We start from the raw sequence: 23872 nt of genomic DNA on the forward strand, positions 1-23872 counted from the left end.
CTGGAAAAGGCCCATTTCTTGGCCAGGCCTGTATCTCCTGGCCCCTCACCCATAGCTTGATGGGAAGGAGTGACCATCACGGTGAACAGTCAGGGTGGGTTGATGGAGGAGGATTCTTAAGTTCCAAACTTAAGAATTGGCTGTCTATAGCTGCAAATACTTTCCATTTATTTACACCATTTCAAGGGTCCTGACCTAAAGGCTCTTACTGGAATATTTACGGTGATTTCTGGGTTTCTCCACCTTAGCACTATTGACAGTTGGGCAGGATAAATCCTTTGCTGGGGGCGCTGTCTTGTGTACTGTAGGATATTTACCAGCATCCCTGGCCTCCACCCACTAGATGCCAGTTGCACCTCCTAAACTGTGACAATCAAAAATGTTTCCAGATACGGCCACCTGTCCATTGGGGAGCAAATCGCCCCCAGTTGAGAACCACTGGGTTATCAAATCCTTGGGGAAGTTCTGTGTTCTGAGGACCCCCGGCTGGCATCTCTGCTGCCCAGAAAAGCTGTTCAGCACTCACAGGACTTTTGTGTCTTTCAGCTGACATCGGTTTTAACTTCCTCAGCCACCTGCTGGATCTGTTCTGGTCCAAGCCCACCGAGTTTTACTACCTCAACCCTAATATCCAGGACAACAGCGGTAACACGCTGATGCACATCCTCTTCCAGAAGGGCATGCTGAAGCGCATGGGGAAGCTGATAGATCTGCTGGTGAAGTTTGACATCAACCTCAACCTGAAGAACAAGGAAGGCAGAGACGCCCGGCACCGGGTGAAGAAGAACGACGCACTGCTCTTGGCCTGGAACAAAGCCCTGGGGGAGAGCAGGCGCCGGGGCCGACAGGACACTGCCGCCCACCCAGGGAAGCCCCCACGCTGTGCAGCCCCGGCTCACACAGCTCCACTCAAGGGCTCCTTCAAGTTACTGCCCTGCAGCGGCACTGCAAGAGCCCCACCCAGAAGAGCCGGGGTCCCTGAAAGCTGGGAGACCCTGCCGGATGCCCAGACTACGAGGCCAGAGCCTGGGGCTGCCAGGCCCTGTTCACAGAGAGACCGCCTTGTGCAGGACATCACGGCTTTGATTCAGCAGGTGGAATTGGATCCGTCACTCCAGGAGGACTGTCCACAGGACTCCGAGCCTCTGGAGACAGAAGCTGGCACTGCAGGAGAGAAACAGGAGCTACAGGGCGCCCTGGGGGCAGGGGGCTCTGACTGCAGCGGGAACAACCCCGCAGTCCTTGAGGCTGCAGAGGGACATGCGCAGGCAGGCCTTGGGACCCCGCAGCTCGTGCCTGCTGGTCGCAGGGGGACAGAGGGCAGCGACGACCAGGACGACCAGAACGTGCCGGAGATGGAGGCCTGCCTCCTGGACTTCGAGAACATGACGTGGGAGATCGAGTGCACTTCGGAGATGCTGAAGAAGCTGTCCAGCAAGGTCATGACCAAGTTCATGAAGAAGAAAATTATCCTTGCCATCCAGCAGCTCGGCAATGGTGAATGGACCAGGGGCCTGCGGAAGCGGCTGAAGAACTTGAAAGGAAGCATCCAGCTCTTTGAGGCCAAGCTGGACAAAGGGGCCCGGATGCTGTGGGAGCTCGCCATTGACTTCTCCCCGCGGTGCAGCGAGAACCCCGAGAAGATCATGGCTGCGGAGCACAGCGTGCACCCCACCGAGAAGGCGAGGCAGGTCTACACGGAAATCATCCGGATCTGGGACATCATCTTAGATCACAGCAAACTGTCGGACTCCATCAGGGCCATCTGCAGCGCCTACAACCGGGGCCTGTCCTGCATCCTGCGCAAGAAACTGAAGGGTATCAACAAGGACCAGGTGTCCGCCAGTATGAAAATCCAAAAGCGGATACCCCGCTGCTACGTGGAGGACACGGAGGCCGAGAAAGGCGGGGCGCACGTGGATCCTGAGTACTTCCCCCCTGCCAGCGCAGTGGAGACAGAGTATAACATTATGAAGTTCCACAGCTTCAGCACCAGCATGGCCTCCAACATCCTCAACGACACGACGGCCACAGTGGAGTACCCCTTCCGGGTGGGCGAGCTCGAGTACGCGGTGATCGACCTCAACCCCAGGCCACCGGAAACCATCATCCTCATTGGGCGGAGCGGCACCGGCAAGACGACTTGCTGCTTGTACAGGCTGTGGAAGAAATTCCACGGTTACTGGGAGAAAGCCGAGCAGGCGGGAAGCCCACTGCTGGCCAGGCAGATCTGGCTGAAGCGAAGGTTGGAACTGGAACCCGGAATGGAGGGTCCAGGTGGGGAGGAGGAGGACGAGGATGAGGAGGAAGGACCCACTGAGGTGGAAACAGTGGACAGCCTAGAAGAGGAGCAGGAGAGTGAAGCCTGTGCAGGGGGAGCCAGTGGGGAGCCAGGGGACCCTAAACAAGGGGTGGAAGGACCCACCCCAGAACAGCCCCACCAGCTGGAGCATTTACATCAGATCTTCGTGACCAAGAACCACGTCCTGTGCCAGGAGGTGCAGAGGAATTTCATTGAGCTTTCCAAGTCTACCAAGGCCACCAGTCACTACAAACCACTGGAACCCAATGTCCACAAACTCCAGGACCTGCGGGATGAGAACTTTCCTCTGTTTGTCACTTCCAAGCAGCTGCTCCTCCTGCTTGATGCTTCTCTGCCCAAACCATTTTTTCTGAGAAATGAAGACGGCAGCTTGAAAAGATCCATCGTAGGATGGTCCATGCAGGAAGAGTTGACTGTCACCAACTGGCAGGAAGATGAGGAGGAGGCTGAGGCAGACGGGGACTATGGTGAGGAGGAAACAACTGTGGAGACACGCCCATGTGACAGTGACCCCCGGGTGTACGTGACATTTGAGGTGTTTGCCAATGAAATATGGCCCAAAATGATCAAAGGGAAAACTTCCTACAACCCTGCCCTGATTTGGCAAGAAATAAAGTCTTTTCTGAAGGGGTCTTTTGAGGCCCTCAGCTGCCCCCAGGGGAGACTCACAGAAGAAGCATATAAGCAATTAGGGCGGAAGCGGTGCCCCAATTTCAAGGAAGACCGGAGTGAGATCTATGGCCTCTTCTGCCTGTATCAGCAGATCAGGTCTCAGAAAGGGTACTTTGATGAAGAGGATGTGCTATACAACCTGTCCCGGAGGCTGTCGAAGCTCAAGGTGCTCCCATGGTCCATCCATGAGCTCTATGGTGATGAGATCCAGGACTTCACCCAAGCGGAGCTGGCGCTGCTGATGAAATGTATCAATGACCCCAACGCCATGTTCCTCACCGGGGACACGGCTCAGAGCATCATGAAGGGCGTGGCCTTCCGCTTCAGTGATCTGCGCTCTCTGTTCCACTATGCCAGCAAGAACACCATGGACAAGCGGTATGCGGTGCGCAAGCCCAAGAAGATCTACCAGCTGTACCAGAACTACAGGTCCCACTCAGGTACGTCCAGGCCTTGGGCTCTCCCTACAGGGGAGGTGCTTGGGCACTGACCTTGGGCTACTTTTGAAGCTGTGGCCTAGCTTTTGTTGGGTTCTTGTAGCTAAGGATAATATTTTGGAGTTTGTTAGTAACTACCCACATGAACAAGAGATCTTATGATTTTTGCCACTACTCATTCTTTTCTCTCTCTCTTTTTTTTTTTTTTGGCCACTCGGCTTGTGGGATCTTAGTTCCCTGACCAGGGATTGAAACCGAGCCACCCGCAGTGAGAGCGCAGAGTCCTAACCACTGGACTGCCAGGGAATTCCCCTTTTTTCTCTTTTTTATTGTAGTATAGTTGATTTACAGTGTTGTGTTAGTTTCAGGTGTACAGCAAAATGATTCAGTTATATATATATATATATATATATATATTCTTTGTCAGATTCTTTTCCCTTATGGATTATTACAAGATGTTGAGTATAGTTCCCTATGCTATACAGTAGGTCCTTGTTGGTCATCTATTTTATATATAGTAGTGTGTATATGTTAATCCCAAACTCCTAGTTTATCCCCTCCTCCTTCCCCCTTTGGTAACCATTAAGTTCAGTAGTCATCACTACTCATTCTTAGGTTGATGATTTAAGCTGTGGTTGAATGGAAATGAACCTCTAAGTAGTTACAGCTTAAGGTGTTGGCCATGACATGAAAACATTTCAGGGGAACATTTAAACTGCTTAAGAACTTTTGTTAAAGCACTTTGGAAGCACCTGCTTCTAAAATGTAAAGTAATACGTCAGGGCCTCCCTGGTGGCGCAGTGGTTAAGAGTCCGCCTGCCGATGCAGGGGATATGGGTTCGTGCCCTGGTCTGGGAGGATCCCATATGCCGCGGAGCGGCTGGGCCCGTGAGCCATGGCCGCTGGGCCTGCGCATCCGGAGCCTGTGCTCCGCAACGGGAGAGGCCACAACAGTGAGAGGCCCGCATACCGCAAAAAAAAAATAATAATAAAATAAAAAAAAATAAAATAAAGTAATACGTCAATTATAAGTCATCAATCCTGAAAGAAAGCAGCTTTTCTTCTGAAGAGAAGCAAGAAAAGATGGGGGTGGGGGCGGGAGGTGGTGGGAGATAATGCACTCTCAGGTGCTTTTAATTTGTGCCTCACGTGTGCCCCTTCCCTGTGCCAGGCAGGATGCCAGGCAGTTGACATAGGTACCTGCTTTTTTTTTTTTTTTTTTTTTGACCATGCTGTGCAGCTTGTGGAATCTTAGTTCACCAATCAGGGATTGAACCTGGGCCACGGAGGTGAAAGCCTGGAATCCTAACCACTAGGCCACTAGGGAACCCCCATGGGTACCTGTTTTTAATCCTCCCCAAAACCCTACAAGGTAGACATCATTCCCATTTTACAAAGGAAGAAACTGAGGCACAAAGAATACTTCCTTTGTGGTTTATAGAATGGTCACCAGTTCACCTCCTATGTCCTGCATGTGTCCATGAACAACATAGAGTGTTATTTTACATGTTTAAAAACTTTGTTTAATGGACTCATACCAGATGTACCTCTCTGCAACTTTGTAATTTTGCTTATAATAATGTTTTGGGATTTCTGCATGTTGATACCATGGAGCTGCAGTCCATGCATTTCTCAGTGCTGTTAGTAATCTAATTCATGACTGCACCACACTTTGTTATCCACTTTCCAGACAAAATTATTCTTCCTTTATCCCTCAACAAAAATATTTTCGTTTTTTTTACTTCTCTTGCTGACAACACATATCCTACTTGCTTTACACACTGAAATGCTTCCCTTATCATTTTTTTTTTTTTTTTTGTGGTATGCGGGCCTCTCACTGTTGTGGCCTCCCCCGCTGCGGAGCACAGGCTCCGGATGCGCAGGCTCCGGATGCGCAGGCCCAGCGGCCATGGCTCACGGGCCCAGCCGCTCCGCGGCATATGGGATCCTCCCAGACCGGGGCACGAACCCGTATCCCCTGCACCGGCAGGCAGACTCTCAACCACTGCGCCACCAGGGAGGCCCTTCCCTTATCATTTTTACATATTACAGTTTTTAACTTAAAAGAGCTTAACAAAACCAAGAAACAAGTAATTGAGCTGTTTGTTTATATCAGCATTTTCTGATTGGCAAGCTTAAGAACATAACATATTCCATAAACTCTAAAAACATATATTTTTCTCATAGCACAATTTCTCTTTAATGTGGTACAACATGCTGTTTAAGGAACCCAAACACCTTTTGTAGTTCTGCTAATTAACCCAAGGCTGAAGTCTCAGGCAAAGTGGGCTGTGTTTGTATTTCAGGGACATGCTAAGAGTTAACTTCAAGCTTTCTCCTAGGCATATTTTTGTTCTCTCAGGGTCAGAATTCTGAAAACAGTATTTTATCAAGCTAGCTTTCTCTAACTGCATATGCAAAAAAGAACCAGTTTAGAGTATCAGAAGAGTTTCATCTTAACCAATTTTCTCTGGAGTCTGAAGAATACTGTTGGCCCACAGTGTTAAAAAGAAAATCGTCTTTTTCTTAGTCATAGGTTCATAGCCAAAATTTTTCTTAATGAATTGAACCTGAATTTCCCATTTTACAAAAAGCAACAAGAATACCAATCACACAAATGGAATACACACACACACACACCAGAAGGCAGAACTGTCACAAATGCACTGAGAGGATGACCGATACGGAGTCCCAGACAAACACTTCCCAACACAGATGGTCCTCAACGTCAGACACACGTCAGAACCAACTGGCAAAATGCCCAAACAGCACCTCATGCTCAAAAGAAAAGTTTGCCATGTGCCCACCGGTGCCCTTACTCAGTCTTGGAGCTCGTCAGCTCGTCCAGATGCATGTTTCCGTTGCACCAAGGAAAAGCTTATGTTGGCAGCCAGTGCCGAGCAGGGAGGAAACAGGGAGGATCTCCGAAACAAATGGTTAGGGCAGCTGCTAGGAACATCCCCCCAAATCCCCCTCCCGAATCCAGTGAGCCACGAGCAGTGGGCTCCTCACCGCCATCCCAGTGCTTCTTCATGGCAGCAGCTCTTCTCAGGAAAACCCCGGAAGCCAGATATCGCGAGAGCACATCCTCACGTTGGGTGTCAAAAACTTCCTGCAAGTGGGTCCAGGTGCTCGCTGCTCAAAAGCCAATAAAGGGCTTCCCTGGTGGCGCAGTGGTTGAGAGTCTGCCTGTCGATGCCGGGGACACGGGTTCGTGCCCTGGTTCGCGAAGATCCCACATGTCGCGGAGCGGCTGGGCCAGTGAGCCATGGCCGCTGAGCCTGCGCGTCTGGAGCCTGTGCTCCGCAACGGGAGAGGCCACAACAGTGAGAGGCCCGCGTACCGGGGGAAAAAAAAAAAAAGCCAATGAAGAGGCAAGGTTGGTGGAAAGGAAAGTTTGCTTTATTTCAGAGACCAGCAACCCGGGGCTGGGGTGTCAGATTCACGTCCCAAGGCCAACTCCCCTTCCCCCGACCCTGCCAATCAGTGGGCAAGAGCTTTTATAGAGGGAGGGAGGAGGCTACATGCAGAAACAGCACTGTCAGCTCTGACAGTCATCTTGAAACTGGCCATCGGTGGTCTGATGATTGTCTTACTTAAATCCTTCTGACCTGGGGTTAAGGTAACCTCCTATATAGTCTTTTAATGGTTTTAAATTGTGCTCCTTATATTTAGGTAGGTGTCAAAATTTAGGTAAATTTAATTAATTCAATTTAAAATGTATGTGTGGTGTGACATTGTCTTTATTGAAATAACGCTTCTGTGATCTAATTTTCCTTTTTTCCATAGGGATAAACAGTTGTGCTGATGCCATTTACCTCATGGTCCATCCTTTCCCCTCATTTGCAATTCTTCCTTTTCAAATATCTGTGAGTCTGTTTCTGGGCTCACTATTTTTTTTGACTTGCCTAATTTGTCTATTTTTGTACTATTATCACACTGTCTTATTTACTATATTATCAAATTTCTCCAGTGACTCTTTGTAATTTTGATTGGAATTGAAGTTCTCACTCTTTGGGAAGAATTCACATTTTTACATTGTAGGGATTTCTGAACCATGACCTTGGCATATTTCTCTGTTCAGATTTTTTTTTACTGCCTTCAATAATATTCTATAATTTTCCCCAGACATTTTACACAGCTGTTAGATTTGTCCCAGGAACCTTATACTTTTTGTTACTATCATGGCTGTGCCTTTTTTCTCTTTTTAAATTTTCTAGCCGTGTCTTGCTGGTATAGAGGGATGCTGTTGGTTCTTGTGTATTGATCTGATATCTCACAATCTTGCTGAACACTCTTACTACATTTACCATTTAGATTTTGACATTTTTATGCAGGTAAGGGCAGGTTTGATCTTCTCTTCTATACTTGTCATTTCTTTTTTGTATTATATTTTATTGGTTAGGACCTTAAACAGAAACAGTAACAGGCATCCGTGTGTTATTCCTGAAGTTAATGTGAATATTTTTTTAACATTTCACCATTTAAGTCTGGTGCTTATTGTAGGTTTTTGATAGATTCTCTTTTTCTGGGTGCATTTCAGGTAGGCTATGGTTTGGTGAAAAGAGAAAGCACACTCAGGCCACACACACGTACATACACATACACACACACATTGGTACTCTTAACACCCTTACAATGTAAAAGTAGATTAACATTCTGATTTGTTTAGCCAAGGATTCAGAAAACAATTAGAAGCCAGGTGGCCTCCCAGAGTGTAGCATACACCACACAGCTCAGCCCAGCTTTCCAGGGCCCTCACAGTCTTCCTGATGTTGCCAGTCAATTACAGGGTCTGCCTGGGTCTGAGCAGCTCAGCTTCTTGCTCTTCCATGACCTTCTACTTGTGCTGTGCACAAAGAAGTTTATGCTCTTAACAGGAAATACGAGATTTTATCCATTCAGGAAACATATATTGAACTCCTCCCCTACCTGGCACTGTGTGGGGGCTTGACCAAGACGTTCACATTTCTCTGTCCCCAGGGGGTAGCTCCAGATGGCACCCCCTTTTTTGTTGTCGGACTCTGTAGAGGGGACCTGACATGAGTAGTTGAATGAGCCCCTTATTCTGATGGTGTACGTGGGTTCAGCACCACTGGTCTGGGGCAGCAGCCTTTATGATCAGCAAGATAGAGTATGGCAAAGGGAATTGTCCTGTGAGCAGTTGTTTTTTTTGTTCTTTTTTTTACGTAGTAAGCAACCCACCCAGATGAAATCTACATAAACTCCATTTTCCACCTCCTGTCAGGATAGAGGGAAGACTGTGCATAAATGTTTCTGTGTACAGAACCAGAAAAAGCCCCAATAATATGTATTAGATTTGAGAGACTAGAAAACACATAAAACATTAAAAAAAAAAATTCAAGCCTGTAAGGCTACTCACTACTCACATTTTGTTTCATTTCCTTCTGATCTCTTTACTGGCCATATACAAATATGCATTTATCACACACATTTATTGATTGGTTATGTGTATTTACATAATCAATGTTATGATGGATTAACATTGTTTAATCAATCATAATTTAGTGAATATTTAATGAATATTTAGTGAATACTTCCCCCCATCTTTTATTCTTTTTTAAATTGAGATTCACATAGCATAACATTCACCTGTTTAAAATGTGCAATTTAGTGGTTTTTTAATATATTCATAAGGTTGTGCAGCCATTACCACTAATTCCAGAACATTTTTATCACCCCCAAAAGAAACCCCATAACCGTTAGCAGTCACCCTTATCCCCTCCTCACCCCTGTCCCCTGCTCACCCCTGTGAACTACCAATCTACTTTCTGTCTCTGTGGATTTGCCTATTCTGGACATTTCATATAAATAGAATCACACAATATGTGACCTTTTATGTCTGCCTTCTTTCATTTAGCACAATGTTTTCAAGGTTCTTCCATATTGTAGCGTGTATCAGTACTTCATTGCTTTTTATAGCTGAACCATCTTTTATTCTTTGAGCATGTTTGTATAAAAAATTTTATCTAGTTCCCTAGAAGGGCATTTAAGTGGATTCCAGTTTTTCACTGAAATGAACACTTCCATGCTTTTTTCTGATCCTCTCATTAATGTACATCTCTGAACCATAGTCGCAGCTGATCTGCTTAAATTCAACAGTTTCCACTTGTATTCTTGATTTCTTTATATTGCATAGTGTTAATAATAATAGCATTGGATAGTAAAATTTCCCTTTACTGTTTGGTAATAGCAATGGGTACACATATGCCCATTTCATAGAATTCTAGCTGGTGTTGGGCAAAGGGCACATGGCCCCTAAGAATAGTGGGAGACCCAGGATGATCTGTATTCAGTCCAGCGTCTTTTGGAGGTGTTGACTAACTTCTCGGACCTTGGAGTCCCTGTTCGTAAAAGTGGGGTTGTCTGGTCTGTCTCACGGGGCTGTCGTGAGAATTAAACAGGTTAATCTTTATGAAGGTGCCTCTTGTTTAGTCGACATCATTGTCAGTGTTACTTTAGCACTTAGACAAAAATGGGACCCAAGGAGAAAGCTCTTTGGAAAATCCTTTATCCAGCTCTGACAATTATTTAGTATACTCCTCTCTTTGCTGGGTATAAACCTGGTGGAAAACGGCAATGGAAGTCGAGGTTGCTGCCCCACCTGACATCCAGCTCTTACCATGTAATGTTGTTTCCAGTGTTCTAAGTACCAACGACAGGGGACAGGATAGTTCTTGTTTTTTAACTGTATGTTAGCCCCTGTATTAGCATTCTAACAGCTCTAAGTGTTTAGTTACATTTCTGCCTTGACTCTTCTCCATGAGGTCATTTTCTCTCACATGAATGTAGTCCAGGAATGAGATTTACAAAACCTTCTTAGGACAGCAAACACATCTCTGCCTTTGTCCGTGGTACCCGGAGTAATACAGCTCGGAGCCAAAGTGATAATCTAACAGGATCTGGAAATTGGCTGCAATTGTATGTACTCTCAGGACCAATACTGCTTCTCAGGAGCAAAGCAAAACCAAAATAAGAAAACAAAATGCACGGAAGTTCCCTGGCGGCCTAGTTGGTTAGGATTCCAGGCTTTCATTGCCGTGGCCTGGGTTCAGTCCCTGGTCAGGGACCTGAGATCCCACGAGCTGTGCAGCATGGCCAAAAACAAAACAAAACAAACAAACCAAAAACCCCAGCCATGTTGGCGTGTTGTACAGTATCTGACTTTTTTTTATCCCAGGAATCCTCAATCTGGCATCTGGAGTGGTAGATTTACTTCAGTTCTATTTTCCGGAATCTTTTGATCGCCTTCCAAGGGATTCTGGCCTCTTTGATGGTCCCAGACCAATTGTCCTAGAGTCCTGTAGTGTAAGTGACTTGGCAATATTGCTTCGAGGCAACAAAAGAAAAACCCAGCCCATTGAATTTGGAGCCCACCAGGTGAGTTTCTTGAGATTGTATGTTTTAAAATAAAAGGCAGGGGCTTCCCTGGTGGCGCAGTGGTTGAGAGTCCGCCTGCCGATGCAGGGGACGCGGGTTCGTGCCCCGGTCAGGGAAGATCCCACATGCCGCGGAGCAGCTGGGCCCGTGAGCCATAGCCACTGGGCCTGCGCGTCCGGCGCCTGTGCTCCGCAACGGGAGAGGCCACAACAGTGAGAGGCCCGCGTACCGCAAAAAAAATAAAAAAAAATAAAATAAAATAAAAGGCAGTTTGCAGTTGAAAAAAGGTTTGAGAAGCCGAGTTCTTCCACAAGGTAGAATTCAGTAGCCCCTGTCCCAGAACGAGGAAGTTTCAGAGATGGGTGAGTGACTAAGTGTTATTAATATTCCCACCACGACGGCCGCTCCTTTTCAAAGACATTACTTGCCTCCCACAGAAATAGACTCAGCTTTACTAGATTTCTCTTTGTACAATGTGAAGTTTTTTCTCTTCTATCCCCCTTTGGTTCCTAGGTAATCCTTGTAGCCAATGAAATGGCAAAGGAGAAAATTCCAGAAGAGCTGGGATTAGCGCTTGTGCTAACAGTTTACGAAGCCAAAGGCCTAGAATTTGATGACGTCCTCCTTTACAACTTTTTCACTGATTCTGAGGTATGTCATACTGAATTCTTTTTCTCACAGCGCATGTGTGTGTATGAGCTCTACTTCCACTCCAGGAAAGAGAATTTAGGAGCTGAGTAGATGAGAGTTTGTCACAGGTGACCGTTTCTCTTTTGGAGCATCATCCATTTGGTGTGGGGTTTTGTGTGTTTGGATGCGGCTTTTGACAATGTCTGTGGGTTGTTTCATAGTGTGTTGTGGGATGGCTATCCCCGTGCCTTGCCCTTCCCTGTTTTCTTCTATTCGTCTTTTCTGAATGCCTGGTACCCAAGCGCCAGCTCCGGTTTTCACTAGCTACTGTTATCCTTGACTCCCAAGGATCCTCAAGTTGGAGCAAGGTCTAAGGAGAGCCTTACAAATGAACGCAAGGTTAGCAGTGTCCACCCTATGAGGACAGAACCGGGCAAGGTCATTCATAGGGAGACAACTGAGGGAAGACACATGAGCCTTGGTTCCTGCCCACAGGATCAGGTAATGCAGGGGACGAGAACAGCCATCCTGCCTGAGCTCCCTCCAGGCATGGCTTTGCTACCACGGCTTGCCAGCCTTGCCTACAATGGCAGCAGAAGACTCCCCGGACTGACCCCAGTGACCTCTGTGCCAGCCCTTTTTTTTTTTTTTTTTTTTTTTTTTTTGCAGTATGCGAGCCTCTCACTGTTGTGGCCTCTACCGTTGCGGAGCACAGGCTCCGGATGCACAGGCCCAGCGGCCATAGCTCACGGGCCCAGCCGCTCCGCGGCATGTGGGATCTTCCTGGACCGGGGCACGCACCCGCGTCCCCTGCATCGGCAGGCGGACTCTCAACCACTGTGCCACCAGGGAAGTCCCTGTGCCAGCCCATTGTTTTGACTTGGCTCCTGAGTCCTTGTGATGGTTTTTCTTCCCGACCTCAGTACATTATAGGTAGAGCTGCCAGCTCAAGGCCATTGTCCTCAGTTTCATAGCCACTGCCTTCTCTTCACCACTGTCTTCGGTGGAGGTTCAGGTTGGCTGCTGACCATGCTGTGGGGTCTCCTTTGGGGACTTAGCTGGCTGTACCCTGGTCCCCGTTGCAGACTTCCCGCTGTGCACAGTGCATGCTTGAAGGGGCTGTTTTCATACCCAAGTCATGAGCACTGTTAGCTTTGACTCCTTAAAATCTGCCCCAGAACTGACCCTTTAAATGGAGTCCTTTGGGTTTTTTTTTTTTCTGGTCTTTTTTTAAATGTCACATTTGCCTCGATAATACTTATGACTAATATTGCTATGGATGTTTTACAGTTTATAAAGTGCTTTTTGAAGGCATTGTCTCAATTTACCCTCCACCAACCCTCTGACGTTGTGTGTATTTTTATTACCCTCATTCTACACATAAGGCTGAGGGTCATGGAAGTTACATAAGTTGCCTGTAGTCGTAATGTAGGTGGCAGAGTTCGGAGATGAGCTCAGATGCTTTGAGTTCCAAATCTCAAGATCTTTCCACTGTACTCCCTTCCTTTTAATACCTTGCATGCAAATCGGCTTCCAGAACCTTCCACGATGAATATATCATTACCATACCTTAAGTGCACTCCTTTTCTATTGGCTTTTCTGATAAAATCAGATGCACTCTCATTAATCCTGGAACCATTTTTAATCTCCGAGGACTAACTTTTTTTTTCTCATAATACATCCATTGGTCATGGTTGGACCAAGGCTCTCCTAAAAGAGGAAAGGGTAAGACTTTGTTGTTCATGTCCTTTATTAAGTGCCAGTTGTATGCTTGTGCTAGTAAGAAGCTCCAGGAGCTCTGGACTTATGGATCGGTAACTTGCGGTCAACTCTTTGTGAAAGAAAAATCTACTTAATTCTCTCTCACCTTGACCCTGGAATGGCACAATCCTGGATCCCTTGACCCTAAGCTCCCACCAATGGGTCAGTGAGTTGCATGAAATTAAAACAATCACAAATTAAGTCTTGTGGTAACATCCGCTTCATCCTATACACAGAATGAGAATTCTAAAAAGACTTCTGATGTGATGCTTCCCAATTACCAGGGAATGGAATCGTGCATTCCCCAGCACAAAGCACACCCTCAGTTTATCATTTACAACCACAGGACCAAAAGGCACCAGTCAGCAAATGAGAGGAGATGCTACAATCAAAGGAGAGGAAAAACAGAGGTCACAGAAGTCCCCATGCGTCTGTGGTCTGGCTGCTCACATGGGGTTTCTTTTGGGGGTGACGGGTGAAGGCTGCTGAACAGTACTTGCTGTTTGACATGGGAGACTGTAGAGGACTCCTCTCTCCATCCCTGGCCTCCGCTTCCACCCCCGTTTATGTGTCTGGCAGGTGCTGTCTGTGTGTGTGTGTGTGTGTGTGTGCGCGCGCGCCTTCTTGTTGCCCTGGCTTGTGATTTTTCTCTTCAGAGGATTCACTGTTACCTGTTCAACCACATGGACACCAGGGTCATCTTCTGAGATGAGAAAGGAACCAAGGAATGGTTATGTCAAGGCCTTCTCTTGTAGGATTTTGCCTCATTTGGGGGAGGGGCAGTCATTCTCTGGTCACCTCCAAACTCTCCTCCTATGGGCACTTGGAGGGGTCCTTGCCATTGACACTCTGCCCCAGTGGGGAGTCCCTTCCTTCACACTCATGTGTGACCAGGACAGGAGAGGCTTTCAAAACCACAACTTTTAAGAGTTGCTGAACTAACCTAGAGAACAGGCCCCACAAAAGAAGCCTTGCTGGTAGAGTCTAAGTCCTTTTCCTTCATAATTATTAATCCCCAGAGAAGAAGCTGGAAGACTTCTAGATGCTTCTTCCTTTTATTGCCGCGAGTGCTGCAGGCCTGTATTCTTGCCGTAAACACGTGTGCTCTCTCCTAGGAGACTCTGTCTTGAGAGTGAAATGTGTTTTATTCATGGAGACAGGTTAGTCGTGAGCCATACGAGCAGCTTCTGCATCTCCTTCGAGCAGTTTTAAGATACAGGTGCTTTGGGCTTCCCTGGTGGCGCAGTGGTTGACAGTCTGCCTGCCGGTGCAGGGGACACGAGTTCATGCCCCGGTCCGGGAAGTTCCCACATGCCGCGGAGCCGCTGGGCCCGCGAGCCGTGGCCGCTGAGCCTGCGCGTCCGGAGCCTGTGCTCCGCAACGGGAGGGGCCGCAGCAGTGAGAGGCCCGCGTATCGCAAAAAAAAAAAAAAAAAAAAAAAAAGATACAGGTGCTTCACTGGCCCTTCCAAGTTCAGGCAGCCTGCACCTCCTGCTGTCTGCCGAACCTCCTCAGATGTTAGCATGTGTGTCTCTTGCCTGCTTTCTTTGGCAAACAATTAAGTTGTGTAAACAGCTTTACAAAGATGAAAAGATAGTCACAGATGTGTCCTGAAGATTTTTTTTTTTAACTTCCAACTACTAAAATTGATTACATGACTCACATCTCTTCTCAGAGAGAAGAGATTAATTAATTCCCTAATTGGTTAGTAGCATAACCACTCTTATTTAATAGATAGTGTTTAAAGCATTTAACCTAATGTGGTTTTTTAAATTAATTAATTTTATTTTATTATTTAGTTTTGGCTGTGTTTGGGTCTTCGTTGCTGCATGTGGGCTTTCTCTAGTTATGGAGAGTGGTTGCTACTCTTCATTGTGGTGCATGGGTTTCTCATTGCTGTGGCTTGTCTTTGTTGCGGAGCCCGGGCTCTAGGCGTGCGGGCTTCAGTAGTTGTGGCATGTGGGCTCAGTAGTTGCAGCTCACCAGCTCTAGAGCGCAGGCTCAGTAGTTGTGGCGCATGGGCTTAGTTGCTCTGCAGCATGTGGGATCTTCCAGGACCAGGGCTCAAACCCATGTCCCCTGCATTGGCAGGCAGATTCTTAACCACTGAGCCACCAGGGAAGCCCCTAACCTAATGTTTATAGAGTTTACATTATAGAGGAACTGAAGGGAGGTAATGAACTGTATCCACTCCACCTTTCCATCATCCTTGAAAAGATACACAGGTGGCAAGTAGCACCATTTTATAAAAAACTGAAGGATAGGAGAATTGATTACCTACTCCCCCAAGACACACAATAAAGTATGAAATCTGAAATTTCATGGGAATTCTTCACTCTAGATACTGTGTATAATCTGGTCACGTTTGCCTCCCCAGGGTCTGCAAACCATGGCCTGGGGGGCCAAACCTAGCTCACTGCCTGTGAGCTAAGAATGGTTTTTACATTTTTAAATGGTTAAAAAAATCAAAAGGAAAATCATATCCTGTGGCATGCGAAAATTTAGTATTAAATTCAATTTTAGTGGCACAAGATAACATTTCATTGCATCACACTTGCCCGTTCATTTACTGTTGACTAGACCTGCTTTTGCTCTACAGTAGCAGAGTAGAGTAGTTGCAATAGAGACCATATAGCCCACAAAGCCAAAAATATTTATCATCTGACCCTTTAGCAAAAAAATTTACAGACCCTGATCTACAAGTCACCGTGGTTTTGCGGTTTGATTTGGGTAAAGGGGAAAATGGCTAAAATGTCAACTCTTTATCAAGCATTGTAGAGACACTTGACATTGATTTTCTCCTTTTATTTCTCCAACAAATGTGGTTAGTTCTGTCATCCACATTTTACAGAACAGGAAAATGAGACCTAGAAGAGGCATTTGTTCAAGGTCACATAATAAGTGGACAAATTGGGATTTAATTTGTTCCATCTGACCTCAGAGTCCACCTTGCACAGCATACCCCACGGCTCCTGAATTTCACTCCATCCTTTTTTTGGGGGGGACGGTGGGGGGGTCTTGTGGCTTGCAGGATATAAGTTCCTCAACCAGGGATTGAACCTGGGCCCTCTGCAGTGGAAGTGCAGAGTCCTAACCACTGGACTGCCAAGGAATTCCCGAGCTCCATCCTTGATCGGATCACTTGGTTAGGAAATTTTGTCACGTGTCTTTTTTTTTTAATCAGAAGAAAATAATTTTAATTCTTTATTCTTATATTTCCTAGCATTCATATTTTCAGTGAAAATGTTTCAAATTATTTGCACTTTTTTTTTTTTTTTTTTTTTTTTTTTTTGCGGTATGCGGGCCTCTCACTGCCGTGGCCTCCCCCGTTGCGGAGCACAGGCTCCGGACGCGCAGGCTCCGGACGCGCAGGCTCAGCGGCCATGGCTCACGGGCCCAGCCGCTCCGCGGCATATGGGATCCTCCCAGACCGGGGCACGAACCCGTATCCCCTGCATCGGCAGGCGGACTCTCAACCACTTGCGCCACCAGGGAGGCCCTATTTACACTTTGAATGCAATTACATCTCTTAATCCTGGGCATTTAATATAACACAAATTATGTGAAAATTCCGTTATAACACAACTAGTAATTTTGCTGACATAAGGGCAAGACTCTATTTTATAGAATAGATGTAAAAATAATGTATGAATTATGACATCTTTATTACTCAGCTAAACATGGCTAAACTATCCACATGTAACAGCAGTAATTATATTTTTATTATCTTGGTTATTTGTGACTCTTAGTCATATGAAACCCAAAGCTTAACACAAATTATTTTGTATTTACATTTTTTAGACTTATTTTTTATTGAGGCAACACTGGTTTATAACATTATATAAGTCGCTCGTGAAATACAAGATTGTATTTCTACTTCTCTACAGCCTACAGCATGCTTACCACCAAAAATTTAGTTTCCGGGACTTAGGGAACTAAGATCCCACATGCTGTGTGGCGTGGCCAAAAAATTGAAGGAAGGAAGGAAAGAAGGAAAAATAAAGTGAACCTTAAAAAAAAAATTTTAGTTTCTGTTTGTCACCATAGAGTTGATATTTTGCCATTTGTGACAACATGGATGGACACCGTGGGTACCACCCTAAGCATCACATGTGTCTTAATGACTGACCCTAAGTGGCATTTTTTAAACACATTGTGAAAAGAGGTGAGGACACTGGTTTTCTCTCTCCATTCTGCTTGTGGACATTCTTTCAACAATAGGAACCTCCAGCCCCTAAACACTCATGCTAGAAGTGAGCATATGTGCCTGCTTCTTGGCCGTCTTAGCTGAGTGTCTGGGGGTCTTCTCGGTAGCTGCCCTGATCCCTGCCTGCACCACCTGGGCCCCAACCCCCACTCTGAGGCCATAGGATGTCCACCTCCTCACAGCTGGTGCTGAAGGCCTGGTCGCCGTGCCAGGCAAAGGGGGCTCGGTTCTCTGTGAGGCCCAGGGAGGCTGCGTGTGCACGGCAGAAGCATATTCTGCTGGTCTTTCATTTGTCTTTGTTGTTCAGGCTTACAAGGAATGGAAGATCATTTCCTCATTTACCCCTTCATCCTCTGAGTCCAGAGAGGAAAGCCGTCAGCTGATTGAGGTGCCCCTAGAGAAATGCAGCTCCTCCCAGGGCAGGGCTCTCATGGTGAATCTGGAAATGTACAAGGTGAGTATCAGCCACGGGTCCTCAGCCATGGGTCCGTGAGCTTGCTTGACAGGGAGCCAATAAGCAGGGCTTGGCCGATAAGATGGGGTTAAAGACAGAGCCTGTGCTGCGGGTCTTCCTGTCTGTCAGCACTGGGGGGTGGAGGATGGGAAAGGGAATGTGGTCGGCTCAACGCTGGCGACCCCCTCTTCTCAGCAGAGAGCCAGGCTTGATGTTGGGCGGGGGGGGGGGGGGGGTGAAGGGGGAGGGTGGCACCTTCTGTTTGCCTCTGGAGCTCTGTTCAGAAACTCTGACATTGCTGACGGGGAACTCAGAAGTGAAGTCCGTGACTGTAGTCAGTGGAGACCATTGTCTTCCAGCCTTGTCTGTGAAGGGACCCTGTCTCCCTTCCCCTGGGCGTCCCACTACATCACCGAGAAGTAGGCCAGAGCCGAAAAGCTCTGTGGAGTTCTAGACCGACGAAGGCCGACAGAGGCCTCGAGAGTGAGGGCAATGCCACAGAAAACCGAACCAGCAAAAACCAAAAGCTTTGGGTGAAACTACTGTCCTAGTTTTATGTCTCCTGCATAGTAGAAAACAAATAAACAGAAGAGCAGTTATCCGGCTATTTCTGTAACTACCCGAAAGGCTCTGTACATAGATATTAAATCATCGCCAAGCTGTGCAGACCCCTGGGTAGCCACAAATCCGTTGTTGTTTTGAAATGTGCATGATTTAATCAAGGAGGTCCTCCCTGGGTCTAAGACATAGTCCCCTTTTACCCAGAGTCCTCAGTCATGGGGTAGGTCAGGAGTAATATAGTGCTAATAGTAGTCACAATAGCAGCGTGGGACTGCTCCAATTTTTTTTTTTTTTTTTTTTATTTTGGCCGCACTGCGCAGCTTGTGGGATCTTAGTTCCCTGACCAGGGAGTGAACCCTGGCCCTTGCCAGTGAAAGTGTGGAGTCCTCACCCCTGGACCTCCAGGGAATTCCCACTGCTCCAATTTTTAAAAATAAGTTACAGTAATTGCGTAGGAGGTGACTTTTGGGGTAAACTGAGTGAAAGGTACATGGGACCTCTCTGCAGTATCTTTGTAACCTCCTAGGGATCTATAATTATTTCAAAGTGGACAAGTACAGCAGATTCAAGGGTGGGCCTGTACTAACACTGCCCCCCTCTCTAGAGTTCACTTCCCTGTGCTGCAGCCGCAGTAGGCTCCCCACGTCCTGCTCAGGCCTGGGCTATGCTTCATAAAACTTACTTTTTGAATATTTCTCCAAAATCAGAATAAGCCCGTTGAAGTGAGACACGTTGTATTGTAGCCTGAAGGCTCACGCCTTTGTCCTGATCTTGTCTTTAGCTCCTGAACGGGGAGCTGAAGCAGCTCTACACAGCCATCACCCGGGCTCGGGTCAACCTCTGGATCTTTGACGAAAACCCAGAGAAGCGGGCTCCTGCTTTCAAATATTTCATGAAAAGGAATTTTGTCGAAGTCGTGAAAATGGATGAAAATAAAGGTAAGCGCCCATTAAACTATTCTGGCTGTTGGACAGAAAGCATGTTACTCTCAGCTGCTCTATGGCCAAGGGTAAAGGGTATAGTTTTTGGAAAGCACTTTCTTTCCACATTCTTCTGAGAAATGAGTGTTCCTATTTATTGCTAAGGTGTGTGGGAGACTGAAGTTGTAATGAGATTGGGAGGGTTAACTCCTTCAGGGAAGAACTTTTATTTGTCCTAAAAGGTAAGGATCATGGGCAAAGAACAGACAAAATAGGCTTTGTTGGGAGAATACAAATTAACTGTGGGCTTTTGGACAGCTGTTTGGCAATATCTATCAAAATAAAAAATGCACATACCTTTTGACCCAGTAATTCTACTTCTAAGGATCTATCCAGAGATACTCTTTTATAAAATCTCTAAGATAACATGCACGAGAGCACTCATTACAGCCCTGTTTGTAATGATAAGAAACTAAAAATGACTTACGTGTCCATGAAGGTGAAAGTGTCTGCAGTGGCTCCTCTGGTGCTGGGACCAGTGAGTGTGAGGTTGTTAACTAGATGTGGACCTCTTTTTAACTTTTCACCATTTTTGTGCTGTTTGCAGTGTTTAAAAAAAGAAAACCAACATCATTATGTATCGTTTTTTATAATTTACAAAAGCTAGCTAATTAAAAAATGGAATGAAGGTCTCCTGATGGGATAACTGGGAGATAAATAATCAGCCCTCACGAAGGAGAAAAGTGTTCTGTTTTTTGGGGGTTAGCTGTTGAGTTGGCTGCTCCAGGCCATGGTGAATTTCTCCAAAGCTGGGGGAAAGCCCCGGCTCTGTGGCTGCAGAGAGGTTTGTTGGTTTCCTGAGCATTTTCCAGCCAGTTTTATGGAGACTGTTTCTGGTTACAGCCAGTGGCTCAGTTGGGGACCAGGATTAGAAGCTCTATTCCTGGGACCTGACTGTGGTGCCGTAATGTGAAAAGTCTAAGGCTTGGGGTTAACCTGGCTTCTCATTAGAACTTGCCACCTGTGCAGCCATGGGACTTAATTCAGCTACCACTTTCTCCCCCTGGGCCTCCACTTCCCCTACTAAAAGGAAAACGAGCGCGTTGGCCTACCGTGGTGGTTCTTATTCCTCCCCGCAGCTCCGAGTCCTTCTATTCTCACAATATGTTCTGGCAACCCATTATAAGAGATCAAGATTGACGATTTTTTTTTAATTTAAAAATTCAAAATGAAAAAGGATTACAATTAATATTATCTCTTGTTTGCATTAAGAATGCAAGAAAAAGTCCCGTCTTAATTGTGAGTTACGAGTTGCACGTAGTAAAGTCTTTGAGGGCATCTGTTCTCACTGTTCTGGGGAGCTGGGGATGAGTGTGGTGACTTTGCAATTGGGGGTCTCTTGAACGCGGCACCAGTAGAGGTCACCGGCCAGACAGAGATACTGTGTGGGGCTTTGCTGTGGGAATAAGATGTCACCTGGACACTCACAGTGCACACAGCACCAGAACAAGATGCTGCAAAGTCAGCTTTGCACACAGTGCGTGCGGAGGGCTACAAGGATCGGCGTGTGTTTTTGCACCACCTAAACAAAGCTGGCCTGTCTGCCTGGCCCCTCTGGTTGACATCTGTTGGCTGAGGGGACTCTGACCTTTCCGGCTCAGATTTGGCTTCCGCATCATCCTGATATTCAGCCTTTCGTGTGTTTCATGAGGCTGTGGCTCAGAATCCCCAGAGAGTGTCGCCTCCGCCCCCACCCCCAGCACCGCTGGTGGTGCTCGGGGGTCCTCGGCAAGGGGGGCCAGCACAGTCACCGCCAGCTGCTGAGGCTGACAGACGGAACCAATAGCAGGTGGCGGCAGTAGTCAACGTCCACCAATCAGAATGTGTCCGATCGCTTGCTGTGATGAGGGCAAAGTCTGCACATTTGGAAATACTGTCACATCCTATCACCTTTTCCCTTGCTAAGGCCCCGGCACGGGAGTTTGCCAAGAACTACATGGCTTTGGGTTTTCAAGGAGGAGCTGGAAATTGCTGTCTGTCTTCTAATTCGTATCTCTAGGAAAGGAAGGCAGACCAAAGTTCAAAAATCAAACAGCATCTTTTCTTACCTCCACCTCCTTCTCCCAAAACCCACCACAACCTGGCTTGCTAAACTACACTCTACCTTACATGAACGCTAGACAGACAACATAGGTGTGTTCGTTTGCTCAGGCCACCATAACAAATACCACAGACTGGGTGGCTTACACAACAGAAATTATTGTCTCAGTTCTGGAGCCGAGAAGTCTAAGATCAATAAAGCTGTCAGTGGTTTGATTTCTTCTGAGGCCTCTCTCCTTAGCTGTAGATGGCCTTTTCTCTGTGTCAGCCCCCTGTGTCTCTTCATATGTGTTAATCTCCTCTTCTTGGATCAGGGCCCACCCATATGACCTCATTTTACCTTAATCACCTCTTTAAAGACCCTTGTCTCCAAATACAGTCACATTCCGAGCGACTGGGGGTTAGGACTTCAACACTTGACATTCTGGGTGTAGGGGAACAAAATAGAGCCCATAACAACAGGTTTCAGTGAAGGGATCCCCAGAGAAGCAAACCCACATTTCTCTTTCATTTTAGACCTCGATGATAGCATGTTTGTTAAAACCTCAACCCCTGCGGAGTGGATCACCCAAGGAGATTACTATGCTAAACACCAGTGCTGGAAGGTAAGGAGAGAGAGGTGTGGGTGACCTGTGGCCTCGTCAAGCCTCGCCAGCAGGTTTCTCATCACTGCATTTGTCACCAGGACGGGGCGGGGGTCGGGGTCATGGTACTTGTGCTGCTGCCCCTTCTGTGACATCAGGTCACCCGCCATGCACCCCACCGCTCCCCACCACCCCCATGCGGTCATGACAAGCCTTCCTTTTGGCCAAGTGCCAGCGTGTGATCATAGGAAGAGGAAGGGTCCTGGCCTCTGCCCGCTGAGGAATCCTTCCATCGGGAGGGATGGGGAACAGGCTGCACTCCCGATGGGGGAAGCTGCAGAGTTGCTCCCTAAGGGGGCTAGGATGGTTACAGAGAGGGGTGAAGGCCTGTGGTCACCCCTGCAATCAGGTGTAAGGGAGGAGAAAACAGTTTGCACTGTTGTGTGTTTAGTCGTGTCGGGATAGTGTTTCCATAAATATGCAGCTGCAGAAGGTGACTGAGTCCTGCACTGTATTCACTGCCCATCCTTGTTGTAATTGGCAAGGAATACTAAACACCTGGCTGTTGTTATAAAACCAAGATTTTTTTTTTTTTCAGAGAGGGGGTCGAGCGGGACAATGTGGGCAGCAGGTGTGGGTATGAAATTAGAAACGTATAAAGTCTTTCCCTTTCTCGCTTCAGAACACAGCTGGTGTTATACATATTGCCCATGGATTTCCAATTCTTTATCCCTTGAAAGATACCTTTTGAATGTTTGAATCTAAAGTCTTTTGAGGGGAGTAGCACAGATGAGAATGTTATAAAAAGCCTCCTCCTCACCTGACTTTATTTTGACTCTGCTAAAGGGCTTTGGGACTCAGGGAGTTTATTGTTTTTGGCTGCATGTCAGTAAGTGTCTCAGAACCACCGTACAAGTGGAAACCCTTGAGATCCATTCATTCAGTATATCCTGTGGAGCTGTGGGCCCAGCATTGCATTTAGGTCATGGGGATGTGACAGTGGGCAGGACAGGTGTACAGAAAAGGTCACAGTGCCAGCGGTTCCTGATGTCACGTGTGAATAAGCTGCCTCCAGAACCACCTGTCCTAGACGGTGTGGCCAGGGAAGGCTACTTTGAGTGGGAGCCTTGATCTGAGACCTGTAGGGTAAATGAAGTTGAGCAGGCAGAGGAGGGATGGAAGAGCATTTCACTCAGAGGGAAGAGTGTGTGCAAAGGCCCTGTGGCAGAAAGGAGCATTTCGCATGTCACAGGAATGAAAGGAGGCCCACGGGGCTGAGGAGGCTGGAACAGAGAGCCCGGGGGGCAGAGATGCCATCCTGTCTGTGTTATCAGTAAGTGCCACTTAATCCTTCTCTTGCCCACACTGAGGCCTAATCTCTACATGCTGGGCAGAACATGAACTTTCTGCCCTGTAGTCCGTACTTGGAGACATGATGTCAGCAGCTTTCTGCTGGTGGGGAGCAGGGAGCAGACTGACTCCCCTGGGACACTTGTCTGCCCATCTTCTATTTGCTACATACAGGTCTGCATGTGCCAAGGATCTGGTCAGTCATCTTCTGGGATGTGTTGGGACACCATCTCTGTCCCCGTTTCTACCATAATAGGTGCATTGCTGCTGCTCCACCAACACTGCCCACTAGCCTTGGTTGTTACCAACTAGAGGAGACCTATGTTGAGCACAGAAAAGCCACTGGGCAACCTTGGGCCAGTTTCTCCATGTCCTTGACCTGAGGTTTTTACCAAATACATTGGGAAGGATGAAACATCTCACGCGGCTATTGAAGATCAGATGAGGGTGTTATTATGGTGACCTGTAAAAA

General features: G+C 47.1%; 1 protein-coding gene and 1 non-coding gene across 2 annotated transcripts in view; one reads left to right on the plus strand and one right to left on the minus strand.

Annotated features, from left to right (window-relative positions):
- TRANK1 (tetratricopeptide repeat and ankyrin repeat containing 1) overlaps positions 1 to 23872 on the plus strand; it is a 66541-nt gene that overhangs the window by 26350 nt on the left and 16319 nt on the right. Inside the window, 6 exon segments of the mRNA XM_060109685.1 lie at positions 547 to 3435; positions 10634 to 10833; positions 11347 to 11484; positions 17739 to 17885; positions 19228 to 19384; positions 21983 to 22071. Coding sequence (XP_059965668.1) covers positions 547 to 3435; positions 10634 to 10833; positions 11347 to 11484; positions 17739 to 17885; positions 19228 to 19384; positions 21983 to 22071 — 3620 coding nt within the window.
- TRNAG-UCC (transfer RNA glycine (anticodon UCC)) lies at positions 16264 to 16336 on the minus strand. Its single transcript has one exon. It is a non-coding gene; the product is annotated as a tRNA-Gly (tRNA).

Source organism: Mesoplodon densirostris, chromosome 10 (genome assembly GCF_025265405.1).
Source record: "Mesoplodon densirostris isolate mMesDen1 chromosome 10, mMesDen1 primary haplotype, whole genome shotgun sequence".
In the NCBI taxonomy this organism is placed as follows: Eukaryota; Metazoa; Chordata; class Mammalia; order Artiodactyla; family Ziphiidae; genus Mesoplodon; species Mesoplodon densirostris.